Source organism: Microcebus murinus, chromosome 3 (genome assembly GCF_040939455.1).
Source record: "Microcebus murinus isolate Inina chromosome 3, M.murinus_Inina_mat1.0, whole genome shotgun sequence".
Classification (NCBI taxonomy): Eukaryota; Metazoa; Chordata; class Mammalia; order Primates; family Cheirogaleidae; genus Microcebus; species Microcebus murinus.
This window is the reverse complement of record NC_134106.1, coordinates 41,952,312-41,966,716: the sequence shown is the minus strand read 5'-3', so window position 1 is coordinate 41,966,716 and position 14,405 is coordinate 41,952,312. Positions and strand designations below refer to the sequence as shown.

The 14,405-nt window shown below is 32.6% G+C and overlaps 1 protein-coding gene across 32 annotated transcripts in view; it reads left to right on the top strand.

Annotated features, from left to right (window-relative positions):
- Window positions 1–14,405, top strand: part of NRXN1 (neurexin 1) — a 1,076,423-nt gene that overhangs the window by 91,719 nt on the left and 970,299 nt on the right. For 20 of the 32 annotated variants that reach the window (XM_076000751.1, XM_076000745.1, XM_076000740.1 and 17 more), the window contains exons 3-4: window positions 10,351–10,368; window positions 13,819–13,848. The exons of 5 other annotated variants lie outside the window; for them this stretch is intronic. In XM_076000751.1, coding sequence (XP_075856866.1) covers window positions 10,351–10,368; window positions 13,819–13,848 — 48 coding nt within the window. The remainder of the gene's footprint in view (window positions 1–10,350; window positions 10,369–13,818; window positions 13,849–14,405) is intronic. 7 more of the 32 variants (XM_076000754.1, XM_076000738.1, XM_076000747.1 and 4 more) reach the window with 2 other exon arrangements.

Genomic DNA, 14,405 nt, shown 5'->3' with positions numbered 1-14,405 from the left:
ATGCTGCTCAATAGAACTTAACTGTGATGGCAGAAATGTTCATAATTTGTGCTGTTCAGTCTGGTAGCCAATGGCTACATGTGGCCATTGAGCACGTGGAATGTGGCTAGTGCAACTGAGGAACTGAATTTTTAATTTAATTTAATTTTAATTGAATTGTAATTAGCTGTATGTCTCTGGTAGCTACTGTATTGGGCCATGCAGTTAGAAAATGCTTGTCTCCTAATATGTACAAACAAATTAAATTGAGTAAATCAAAGAGAAAAAGAAGTTAATAATTTTTTAATGCCTATAATCAGTGTACAAATTATATTAATACATATATATTTCTGGGGAATGAGATAGTAGTTGTGTTACTGTTGATGATATTATCAAAGTACAGGGTGTCTCAAAACTCTCCATTTAATGGAAAATTTTGTAAAATTTTATAATGAATATTTTGTAAATAAAGGTACATTTATCTATAATTTCCCATTTTCCCTGTGTGTGGCAACTTTTGGGACACCCTGTACTTATTATAGGTAGTTTTCTTATTCTACTTGCTAACTTTTGTAGAAGAAGAAGATTATTTTTATTGAGAAGAACATCAAAGTTTCAATTTGTTCATGAAATTAAGAACTAATTGGGTATGCATATATGTACATGTATGTGTCTGAGAGATGGCACACATGATGGTATTGATGTTTAGATAGGAGCTTTTGAATTGAAGTACTTGTGATAGCATTGTATTGCCACACATTTTAAACCAACACATAATGAATTATAATATAATTTGATGGGATTATTTTTAGATTAAATTTTTCAGTTTAGAAATTGTTTGAATCAAAAGAATGCACACTTTCTGGTATTCATAGAAATCAGTTATACAGATGTCAAGAAATAGGTATTTCATCTTCCTATTATTCAATTAAAAATAAAGTGAACTATTTTGAATGATGGAATTAACACTTCAAGATTATATAAGATCACAAAAAGAAATTTCTCTTTTTATTTCAGCATGTTTTCTTAGGCAGTGAATGACCATTTCAGGGAAACGTTAGCCAAGGAATTAAAAGGTATCTTAAAAGTTTGTATTTGTGGTGATTTGATTTTGTAGATCAGTAAATTAACAGATAAAGGATGGATTATTCAAGCCCATGGCTCCCTCTTCCACATGGGTTGGTATTCATATGGGCTTAATTAGGTAGTAGACATTAACCAGAACAACTACATGGATGACATCTTCAAAAATGTAGAGGTTGTTGAATCTATGAACTAATTATTTTCCTCTTAGTCTGTATCATAAAATGCTTTATTTAAAAAAGAAAACTGGAGTTTGGACTAAGGATTTAGTTTTTTTTCTACTTGTCTATTGATTCAGATTTTAAAGGATCAGAATTTGCCGCTCAGTACCTAAGGAGATTGACTGCATAGCAAGTATATGAAGGGAATAAAATTAGTATCTTTACCAGATATGCATTTTGTAACTAAAATGAAAGGCCAAATACTTTTTATGTGGCAAATTCACATTATATTTATTGCTTCACCTACCAAAATATTTGGCTTTGAATGAAAGTGTCTTTTTGTTTCTGATAATTTAAAAAGAAACAAAATTTTATGTGCTATGAATGAAATTTTGAAGACAGCCAGCAATTTATGAAATAATTCTCCCTTTTATTTCTAGTAGTCAGAATGCCCAGGGGGAAACACATTTACAAACCTATGCCTGATTTTGCTATTAAAGGAGGTAGGGTAAAGATTTTCTAAATGTGTGGGGTTTTTCCCCCCTTTTCCCCCCCTGGGAAAATAATTCATTCTAACAATCCAGGGAAGAATATTGTGAAGAAATTTTTTCTTCAATAAAGGAGATGAAGCAAAATTAATTTTTTGACTTTATATTAATAGAATCAATCAATAAATACATATAAAAAAGAATTTCCCTAAAATTTTTCTGCGTTTTTGCAACATGATCCATGAAATAGTTCCTTCTCTCACAATCTTCTTACTCCTTTATTCTATTGCCATTAAAAAAAAAGTTATACCAATACCTATGTTTTGGTAATACTTCCAGGAACATAATCCAGCCTTAGTAGATATCCCAGCTTTACCTTTTGTAGTTAGAACCCTTCATGTTCATTTTCTTTCTAAAATAGCCTATGACATATATAGAAACCTGGATATGGAGATTTAAAACATATTTATACCCACTGAGAATCATCTTTCTATTGGGTATCTTGGGCAAGTCCCTCAACCACACTGAGTGAACTGTTGAGATAAAATATCACATTCAATAAGGAAATGTTTATGAGAGTACATTTAAAGCAGCATAGATTACTCAAATATTAGTATATTATTTTTTGTTCTTATTTCTTTTGAATAATTTGGAACAAGTTACTTGAGATCTTCATAACATTTAATTGTATTCTATAAAAATTACATTCTCTTGGATTGTTTACTGCTTTCAATTATTGATTCTAAAGAGTAAATAAAGTTTTGGTTTAACCTGAAGTTACTGACTTATTTTTGGGATGTACAGAGTAGCACAATTTCTAGGAAAACTACAATTTACAAATACTAGATTTAATCATATGAAATTATTGATATTTGACTCATGTTAAACTGAAAACAGTAATTTCATATGATTCAACCTCAGGTGCTATAAGATGAAATGATTTCAGTCTTTGGAGATGCAGAATTTTTCATAAAATTCTTCTTCCTGTGTAAATACCCTGCACTTGAAAAGATTAGTAAATATTTGGTTCATTATAAGCAATATATTAAGCAACCTTGAGAGGCTTTTGGAAAATGATCTAATTTATTTAGCCAAAAAAATGTCCAATCTCTTTAAAATACTTTTCAGTGACTTCTATAAAATTTTAAAATTAAATTATCCATAAACTGTGAAGCATATAAATACATTGAGTTTTGAACACTAAACAAAATGAAGAATGAAAAGCTCTGAAATGTTGAAAACTCCTGTTAATGCATTTTCCCTTCCAAGTTATTTGTTAACTGTGTGAGGGTTCTATTGAATTGAAGATAACAATATGAAATATTTTTATTTTGAAATAAAATTTCATATTTCCTTAAATGTAAGAATGTATGTATAATTGGCAAGTTCAGTCATATTATATAAATATAAATTTTCTACACAGTGAATGTAAATTTAATTTGTTAAGCACTAAATTAAATTTAGGACCTCTTTTTACAATATGGTCAGTTATATTTTTGTGCAAATTCCTTTTAATTTCATCAAAGTGTTTTATTTTTTTATTTTTTGTGAGATAAGGTCTTGGCCTGTTGGCTGGGCTAGAGCGCAGTGGTGCCATCATAGCTCACTGCAACCTCAAACTTCTGTTTGAGGAGTTCAAGCAATCCTCCTGCCTCAGCTTCCCAAGTACCTGGACTATAGACGCACGCCACCACGCCCTGCTATTTTTTTTCTATTTTTTATAGAGACTAGGTCTTGGCTCTTGCTCAGGCTGGTCTTGAACTCCTGACCTCAAGCAGTCCTCCTGCATCGGCCTCCCAAAGTACTAGGATTACAGGCGTGAGCTACTGCACCCGGCCAGTTTTTGTGTTTTCTTAGAGAAATTAAATAGATTTTTGTTTGCAACTGGTCTAAGAACCCAAGCATAGATAAATAAAGTTAGAAGTATCTGAATGTTTATTTGAAAACCTCTGTATTAAGATGAAAACATTTTTGTGAAAAAAATTTATACACGTAGTAGATGTTTGACAGTTCTTTCAAATGAAAGGGATTGGTCTCCTTAGCAGGAATTCACCTATTCTCCATCTTAATAATGGAGAACCTAGGACACAATGCAGAATATTCTCTGCCAGTAATGCATAGACTAGAGGATGCCTACCATTAATATGTTCATAAGGAAAGTCACACCCACATAACCACTAGAAGGGTTGATAGTTTGGGAAGGTAGGTAGGAACGTATTTAAGTTTATTCTCCCAATTCTGATCCAGGAACATTTCTGCGCTACCTTCTAAAGTATGATGACTTCAAATTCTTTGAAGGAAAGCATTGCTCACCTGACCCAGTTTTCTTATAAGGGTTGTGTATAGTGATTGAGTTTGGGTGGAGAGTACATGATAAGCATGCTGTTCAGTGTTATCTGTCAATTCTGTATCAGGAAGCATTCAATTCTCAGTAAGTAATAAAAAAATAAAAATAAGTGGCATGAGCACACATATTGTTAAATGCAGTGTTCCTTTCTTAAGTCCCACCTCTGAATGAATATAGAATTGTTAACTCTCAAGGTTTAGATATTGGTAAGAATTGAGGCTATAAAAAAAACAAATTTTTTAAATCCTTGTAGTAATAGTCCCTGATGAAAAGAAAATTTGAAATTTTATTCATTATGGTATATGCTAGTCATTCAATTTATAAAATGTATATTATATGATATGTTAACTAATAATTATTAAATTTCATCAGGTTCACCAAACAGCTTAAACATGAAATGAATCTGCCATATCCTTAGGCTTGCTTTCCTTCCTCTCTCTTCTCTTTTTCTTTCTCTCTCTTTCTTTTTGATAATTGCCATTAACAACAGGGAACATTTTGAATTAAATACCACAAATGTTTTTGTAACAAAATATTCCTAGGGAAAATGTTTTTGTAGTTACAAGTATGATGCCAGGAACATTTCTGCTGCTATAGTTGGTTTAGAGATACCCCTCATTTTACTCCTGAGAAGTGAGGAGGGAGAAACAAACTGGTTGCTCTGGGTAGCTCTGCACATTTCCTAGGAGGAGGATTCTAAGCAGGCTGGATGAAAGTGTCTTGAAATATCATTTAGGTGGATTTGAAATAAGGAGCTGATGCCATCTGTTAAAAAGCATTTTTGAAACTAGCCAGATTCCTACCCAGGGCTGTTTGTTTCCTTCCCTAAGTCCCCATAATGGACCTTTATGCTTCATTTTCTCTTTGAACTTCTTGATTCTGGCCAGTGTTTCTCTTTCTCTAGCTGATTGCCACATAAATCCACAGTCTCAATGATTTCCTCCATTTCCCAGTCCTTGAAGCATTCCCAGACTATTGAGGTTTTCTAAAGTCTTTCACTGCTAACACCAAAAGAAAAATAGAGCAAAGCAAAGCTCCATCCTGTGCCACCATGGGAACTGAACTCTGCTATACTGGCATTTAATCCCTAAAATGAAGGGTGAAGTCTTGAGAAGTAATGTGAACAGCTAGAGGGAAGTGGATAGAAGTTAGCAAGTTCAATGTATGGAAGAAGGAAATAAAATCTTATTCTTCATTTTTCCTTCTTCTGGCTGTTACCACTGCCAGTTTTGCTGCTATGTACCATACTTACAAGGCTTGGGTTAGGTGCAGAAGCCACTTGCAGCAATGGCAGTTATGTTGAAGGAGCAGGGGAATCAAAGAAAAGGAAGGGAGCCAGTCACAGGGGACTGGCAGAGAAACAAGGAAACTATAACCCCAAAAGAGAAAGAATGACCAAATGGTGATAGGCAGATTCCTTTGGCCAGTTTTTAATGGAAGTTGTAGCACCTAAGTTGACCACTCTTTATACATTTAGATGAAGATTGCTAAACTTAAATACTGATTATATAGAAAGGAGTTGTGTTATTTGATTCCAGATTTTAATTTTTTCACTAGTCATGATTAAGGTTTTTATTTTATTTATATTCAAACAGGGCATTTGTTTTTTTTTGTTTGTTTTTTGTTTTTTTATTTTTGAGACAGAGTCTCACTTTTGTTGCCCTGGCTAGAGTGAGTGCCGTGGCGTCAGCCTAGCTCACAGCAACCTCAAACTCCTGGGCTCAAGTGATCTTCCTGCCTCAGCCTCCCAAGTAGCTGGGACTACAGGCATGCACCACCGTGCCCGGCTAATTTTTTGTATATATATATTTTAGTTGGTCAATTAATTTCTTTCTATTTTTTAGTAGAGAAGGGGTCTCGCTCAGGATGGTTTCAAACTCCCAACCTTGAGCAATCCGCCCGCCTCGGCCTCCCAGAGTGCTAGGATTACAGGCGTGAGCCACCGCGCCCGGCCAGGGCATTTGTTTTGTTACTCGCTTCTCTTTTCCTAAAAACACATGCTTAGGATTATGTGCAAAGCACACTGGTATGCTAAACTAGTGCCCTTGCATTTTTACCAGCTTGGGGCCGAAGAAAAAAATTTTGTGGAGATGCTTTTGCAGTAATTTAACAATAGTCAGCTGTTCTCTTCATGTCAGCCCACAGCCATCATTCATAACATAATTGATATTCTGGTGCCTAGTTCCCTTCTTTGTAAGGAAAGCATGTCTTATGTAAAAGAAAAAGAGAATTTAAAGTATTTTTTTCACAGCTTTGCATTCATTATTTTTACATTCAAAAGAAAACAAGAATGTGATCTTGTTAGGTGGTGGAATGGTCATCACAGTGAAGTTGATTATTTAGAGACCTTCTTCATGAACTTTGCAAGGATTAGGTCAGCAAATTCAGATGCCAGGGTTTTCTGCAAAGCAAGAGATTTGTCCTAGCTTGACAATGTCCACAGGTGAGGCCAGCTGGACTGCTTTCTATTTTACACTAAACAAAAATACCCTGCTTTGCTACTACACTGTGACATGCCAAAATTTAGCACTTCTTTTTGTTACTGCACAAAACCAAAATAGCATTTGTTTTTATAAGAATCTACAAAGACAATGAAGAAGTTGATATGATGAGATAAACCATTCTTTTTTAATTCAATATTTATTGTTTAGTTCAAACCCAAAATAGAACAGAAGGAGAAAAGGAAAAATATGTGGAGCATGGTTGTAAATGCTAGAACTATCACTAGTTATAATCGTGTCCAAATTCTGAAATAATGTAGGGAGTATTTTTAGGTTAACAAGTTTTAAATAATCTAAAGCCAGCAAATGGATACCAAAATGGATAGAATACAATGAAATAGGAAAGAGAATTTTTTTTTATTCTGAGATTGAATCTGAAAATATATAGAAACTTAGAGGAAGTCTGTTCCAAGCCAGTTTTCTTCTTTATCATCATCATCTTCATCTTTTTGTGTGTGTGTGTGTGTGTGTTTTAGTTTCTTTTCTTTATTTCAAAATATTTACAGGGTTACAAATTTTAGGGGTACATGGGCCACTTTTGTAATGCTTGAGTCAGGGATATAAGTGTGCCCATCACCCAGATAGTGTTCGTTGTACCTATTAGGTAGGTTTTCACTCATCCCTTTCTCCCATACTCCCTGCTTGGTTTCCACTGAGTTTTACTTCCATCTGTGAACATGAGTGCTCATTGGTTTGTTCCAGTTTAATAATGAGTATGTGTGGTGGTTGTTTTCCCATTCCTTAGATACTTCACTTAGGATAATGTCCTCCAGTTCCATCCAAATTGTTGCAAAAGGTATTAATTCATACCTTTTTGTGGCTGAGTAGTCTTCCATAGTATACACCACATTTTGTTAATCCACTTATGAATTAGTGGGCACTTGGGTGTATTCTATATCTTTGCAATTGTGAATTGTGCTGTAATAAACATTGGAATGCAGGTATCTTTTTAATAAAATGATTTCTTTTCCTTTGGGTAAATATCCAGTTGTGAGATTGCTGGATTGAGGTATGTCTGCTTTTAGTTCTTTGAGAAATCTCCGTACTGTTTTCCACAGAGGTTGTACTAATTTGCAGTCCCACCATCAGTGTGTAAGCATTCCATTCTCTCTGCATCCACACCAGGATCTGTATTGTTTTTGGACTTTTAATAAAAGCCATTCTGTATAGGGTAAGGTGATATCTCATTATAGTTTTAATTTGCATTTTCCTGAAGCTTAGTGATGTTGAGCATTTTTACATGTCTATCTTCTTTTGAAAAGCTTCATTCGTGTCTTTGCCCACTTTTCAATAAGGTTCTTTGTTTTTTCTTGTTGATTTGCTTGAGTTCTTTGTAGATTCTGGTTTTACCCTTTATTGGACGTACAGCTTGCGAATATTTTCTCTTATCTGAAGGTTATTTGATCTGTTGATTATTTCTTAGCTGTGCTGAAATTTATGACAAAAATTGATAAATGGGAATTGATCATCTTTTTTTAGAAAAATAGGAGTTAATATATCACCCTTTCTTTTACTCTAGAACTTTGATTTTTTAAAACCTAGATTTTGAAACAGACCATTTTTCTGAACTTAGTGAAGTCAGAATTTGTTTATTCGTTGAGCATGGCTTGAATTTGTATGCAGAAGTCTGATTAGTTAAGCTTGTTCTCTTTATGAATAAGACCTCAGAAAAATGCTGGATGGTGGGGCAGGAACAATGACACCCCCTATGGGCCCATGCCTTAGTTAACAGTGAAAGGAAAACTCACTCTTAGGGGACTAAATCAATGACCTTGACCTTATTTGCACAACTTTCTTTCCTGATACCCTACTTAGCACTTTTCTAAAATTGATGTCAAGCTTGAGCCTGTTTTATTTTGTTGGTTTGTTTTTCTTTTCTTTTTTTCTATTAGTTGTGTTTGCAGCACTTTACTAAAAACCCTACTAAGACACTGCTACTTACAACTGTATTTGCCAATATTTTGTTTATAGAAATTACATAATACTGTAGAAACTGAAAGACTGTCTTGGCCCTTGACTATCCTCTAAACTCCCTGATTTTATTACACTACATATTAAATGATCTTATTTAAAAGTATGCATCTTAACCAGGAAATAGAACTTCAAAGAACAATTAATATAAAACTAAAATGTATCTTAAATGTTAAAGTAACTTTGCATTTATATGATTTCCAGTATAAAGCAATAAAAGAAAAACTTTGATATTTGTGTTCATGTCATGTCAATGTCATGATCGAAAAATAAAAATTTCAGTCTTTATTTAATAGATTGGAAAACAAACAAACAAAAAACCTGGAAGCGAATATCACATACCAAATATTTGAATGATTTTTGTTGCTTATTTTTAGAATAAATTCTGGCAAAACAAGTATTGAGTAAAGATGTTATTGCCTACATTTATCCGTGAGCTATTTTCTATTATATGCTAATATCACATCAGTTAACGTGTCTGTGTTGATATTTCAGTTTCCAGCTAATATATTTGAAGCAAAATAGATGATTTTTAATTCAATAATAACTTTATTTTAAAAAAGTACTTGTTGTACCTACGGAAATGGTTCATTTATAGTTGGTTTTGTTCTCAAATTTTTATACTTGCTATTGTTTTGTTCTCTGTAAACACTTTTGATCAAATGGCCCCTTAATGAGGTATAGTTAATTAAACAAAATATAAGGATGAGACTAGTGTGTTGATATGCATGTAATTTACTACTGAAAAATTTTGAGAAGTACTAAAACCTTATTCTTGCCCTAGTCCTCTAAGACAGCTTTCCCTTCCATTGCTTACCTGGCTGTCAGGCCCTTTGTCTCAAATAGCACCTTTAATTGTCCAGTAGGTACTAATAATAGTTTAATCCTCACACATTTATATTGATTATCTGTAGGAAATACAAACAAAATCTGCTTGTATACATGTTTTTATACATGCACACATATATGTCCACACATGGAAATATGATTCACTGAATATATGAAAATGTGGAAATATTTTATAGATATAGGAAAGTATAAGGGAAGTTTTGCTAAATGTTGATATTATCTTAACTGAATTCATATTCACATCCTAAAGAGAAATACAAAGTGATTAAATTACAATGAACTTTGCCTAATGTACAGCTCCCAAAAGGACCTGTCTTCCAATGATCAATGTTTCTATTTAACATTTTTAAAAGTTAGCATTTCAATAAATTACCATAAACTATCATCATTTGCACTAAAATATGAATATACTAAAAATAAAGCAAATAAATTGCAGGTTTTAGTTGCATAAATTTACATTGTATTTCATTAAGGTATTAGAAATACTAAGAGGCAGTCATGACAAATTGATAATATATTTGGTAGAACTGGAGTGTCTTTAGGTGTAATTTCATAGCTATTTCCAATACACTTTTTAAAAATCTAAGTTCACATCAGTATATAGAAATAGAATCCTTTAGAATTGTTAAAAAGAAAACAAATAAATGTTTTTAAAAATTGCCTAGAAACACCATGCCAGCAACATGTAATAACAATGTTCATTTTATAGAGGACAATGAAAGATTTTTTAAAAACTCTTTGCTCAGGATATGGCAATATTGCTGAGTTTGTCTTACATCCTATAAATGCTTCCAATGGGAGGGAACCTGCTCCCCTGTGATTTTGTTTTCCCCTTTGAATGATAGTGGTGGAGCACTTGCATGATGTGTTTGGTGCCTTGCATGAGGAAGACATGCAAAGGCAAGGTCCAGTCTGCATGCTGCTTAATGAATGTTTTTCCTTTTCTCTCCCTCCTTGTCATGTGCTTTCAGAAGACAACAATGTGGAAGGTGGGTGCTTTCTACCTTATTTTCCAACTCTCATTTGCCTTTTATTTCTTAGTATGAATAGAGTACATCTTGAATTTAGACGGTAAGTGTAACTTCTTTCTGACCATTTGTTGATTTCTGGATTGTGTATCACTTTTCATATAGAACACACGTACACTCTCTGTCCCATTAGCCCCAAGTATATGAAACTCCGATCTTAACTTCAATGCTTGAGGAATTTCTTTAAAAAGAAAACAAAAAAGATTTTTAAAATAACTGCCTAGAAAGACCATGCCAGCAACATGTAACGGGAATGTTTGCTTTATAGAGGACAGTGAAAGATTTTTAAAAACTCTTTGCTCAGGACATGGCAATATAACTAAGTTTGTCACATCCTATAAATGCTTCCGATGCAAGGGAACCTGCCCCCCTGTGGTTTTGCATCCCATATGAACCTTAGAATACTTATTGGAGTGTTCTGTATGGAAAAATGATACAATGCCGCTTTTTTTATTTTAAAAGAGAAAGTATTTCTTTGCAGTTTTGGAACATAGTGCATGACCCTGTCTTCATTTTTTCTTGATCAAAATGATTTCTTTTCTGTTGGAAATGTTTAGCATTATATCATTTCAAGCCCATTGGTTTTTTCTAATGATTTGGTTCATAAGAAGAAAGCAATAAAATACTGACTATAAGTAAGAGACATAAATTTAGATTAAAAAATATACCACTGGCCAGTGGAAATGAAGGTATACAGCACTCCGATGTGATTATTGGTAAGTATATTTGTAATATTCTGTGTCTGCTAAATAAAACTATGAAATTTTATTTAAGTTTTTCTAAAATTATTTCTGTTAAGGATTTTTGAGAAACATACATTTTTCTGTGGAATCCAATAAACTAAAACATTTAAACATTATTATTTGTAAAGAACTTAAATGTCAATATATTGCCAAACAAATCTTTAAAAGATAAACATGCAACAAAATAAAACTAGGTATTGCAAAAGAATAGTGAAAGGGAAGATTTTGTCACTTTATATAATCACAGAATTAACAGTTATTATATAAACAATGTACTAATATTTGTATCAGAAGAAAGCATTTAGCATACTTTATTTTGCAATCATATTTTGAAATATAGTCATTTTGTAGAAATGTGTACAGAATGAAGGATTTTATAGAAAAAGACACCTCACCAAGGTTACAGGTAAATAGTCATTAAGGTTACCAAAACTTTGTGTCACAAAACAAGAACACTTCATGGTAGTACAAAGTTAGTAAGTAGTTAATAGATATCATATTTGTGATTCTTTCACAGACTATATTATTGTAATCTTAGCTATTGAACATTTGTTTCATTATTTAAATAAAACAGATTAAAACTTCAATAGAAGTCATAAATTACTGTTTTTCTAAGTGTTGTCTCCATGTATGGCTTCTGTTTCTCTATACTATAATTTTAATTGCATGTGAGTATATGCTTGATAAAGATGATATTATTCTGCAGGTCTGATATCTTTCAAAATCAGTCTCATTTATATTGTGCATGTTAATTGACCTTGAAAATTATTTTTAAAAGGTATCTTTTCAACTTCTTTTGCATTTCCTTAACCATTCTGTAAAATGTTTCATGTTTTTTGTTCTTTTTTCTTACAATACAGTTGCATTCCAAGGGGTTTTAAAATCAGCCTAATTAGTGTGAATGCCTCTCTCTTCTCACCCCCACTCATCCCATATAATTTCATAAGATTTTCAGATAAGTCCATAAACTATTACAATAAAGTTTATTCAATCATAATCTCAACATTCATATTTATAATGTGACTTTGACAATATAACTGTACTCCTTTAGAGGTAGGAAGTCTAGCAGGAGGAATGTGAATATTTGTGGGATTTATTAATTTCTATCCTTATTGATGCTGTGTCAAAACCATTAGAAGTACCAAATATATTTTCTAAAAGTTAGATCTTATCAGAGATAATTTCCTGATTTAGTCTACAAAAAAGTTATAGACTGTTATCTGGTAATATGGATAGTAGTTTTAAAAATGAAATTAAATGAAAATATATAACCTGGGCAAATAAGCCACTATTCTTTAGCATAAGAAACATCATGAATCATCAACAGATAATAAACCTTTTAATTTGCCTATGTGGATTTTGTTTTTGTTAAAATCCCTCACAAAATACAAAGGGAGGCTACATTACAGAAATTTAAAACTATGTTAAATAATTTTCATATTGTGATTACATGATGATTTCTAATTATATCTGCCCTACAGGGATATTTCAGTACCCTTGAAATTTTAAGGAAACAACACAAATGTTTTCAACACTGATGCAACCAATGGATAATGTCATGTAGCATAAATAAAATCTCAAATATATCTGAAATAGCACTGGTAATTGAAAATACAAATTTACTAAAATTTATATATGTACACTACATTGCTGTAATATTTTCCTGAGCTCTTGAAATATGTAATACATAGACTGAGAAATAGCTTTACTGCTGATTTAGAATAAAGAACTAGGAATTATGCTTTTTAGTAATAAGTAGTTTCTTGGACAGTGAAAGAATTTTTAAAAGAACATTAGCAGTGTTCTTTACAAAAGTAGTGATCTTAAATTTGAAGTTAATTGTCAAGCAAGAGATAAATAATTTAAACAAAGGGACTTTAATAATCTTTTAGAAAAATTTCTCAATAAAATTGTATCTGTAACATTTATTTTAAGTAAATATACCTATAGTTCAGCATTTATGTAATGCTTATGTAAAATGCTAAATAATTTTGTTCTAGGAAAATTGCTTGAGCCTATTTAAAGTTGATCTATTGTTTCTTCAAAATATTATTCTATAGTAAATTCTAAATTTACAACTGCATTTCTAATGATCTTTTTTTGTATTTTAACAAGTCTAGTTGTTACATTTGTCAGATAAGGAGACATTTCTGCATTATCATTTCAGTGTGACTAGGATGGTTTTTTTCTTTTTTTTCATTTTAATTATGAAACTGCTCATTTTTGATGAGGGGAAAAAGATCAGACCCAGCCCATGTTTCAGGTATTCCTTTGGGTTTTAAAAAATGTAATATTATCATTGAAGAATGACTAGCCCTTTTTGGGCAATGTTCAAAACAGTCTCATCAAAGGGCACAAAAGGCAGATGTAATATTTAAGGGATTGGTTGGAGACTAAGTCATGCTCTTATGCTCTTGATTGTTCCAACTGATATGTAGAAGAAATACACAGTGCAGCATATGCCAATGTTTAAATTGCAGTTCTATAACTCTTTGCCCCAAAGCATTCCAACCAGGAGTTGAATGAATGCTTTTTGATTTGCCTCTGTGATACAGACATGTCTCATAGGAAACAAGGTGTCTGTCACTGAACATTTTTGTCACCGTGACAACCCTGCCTTCCCATGCTCCCTTGTTTATTGCTGACTGTGCTCTTGTTTCCCTTCAAGGTCTGGCGCACCTGATGATGGGCGACCAAGGTATGGGCTCTGTTCCTTTTCCACTCTGCTTTCAGTGTTTTCTGTTCTGTAGCTGCTTTCAAACCGTCACTGCAAAGGATGGGCAAATGCTTGCAAATTATCTGGCTGCAAATTAAATACATAACTTTTGTTCACATTTTTCATGTGTTTTTCTCCCTTTTATTTGTTGGTTTGATTTTGGTTTGTTCCTGTGACATTTATTTTTCTTCATTCCTTGCACTATAATATCTGCAAATAAATGAGACATAAGATTGTGATTGAAAAATTTTATACATTTATCAGCATATGCAGTTAAGGGTGGTTATAGTAAAGAAAAACCGACACACATTGGAAGTTGATATCTGAAAGATGCTCAGTTTAACCTACTGTACAAAAAAGTGTTCATTTTTCATCCATGCATGGCAGTTTGGGAACATACCAACATCTTTGGCTTCTGGCTTCTAGAATGCTGAGTGTAGTGTTCCATGGAATCAATATTATTTTTCTACCTACATTCATTGTGTATCTCTATTTTGTATAATCTTTTAAAGTGAGCATGGACCTTCCAATTTTTGCAT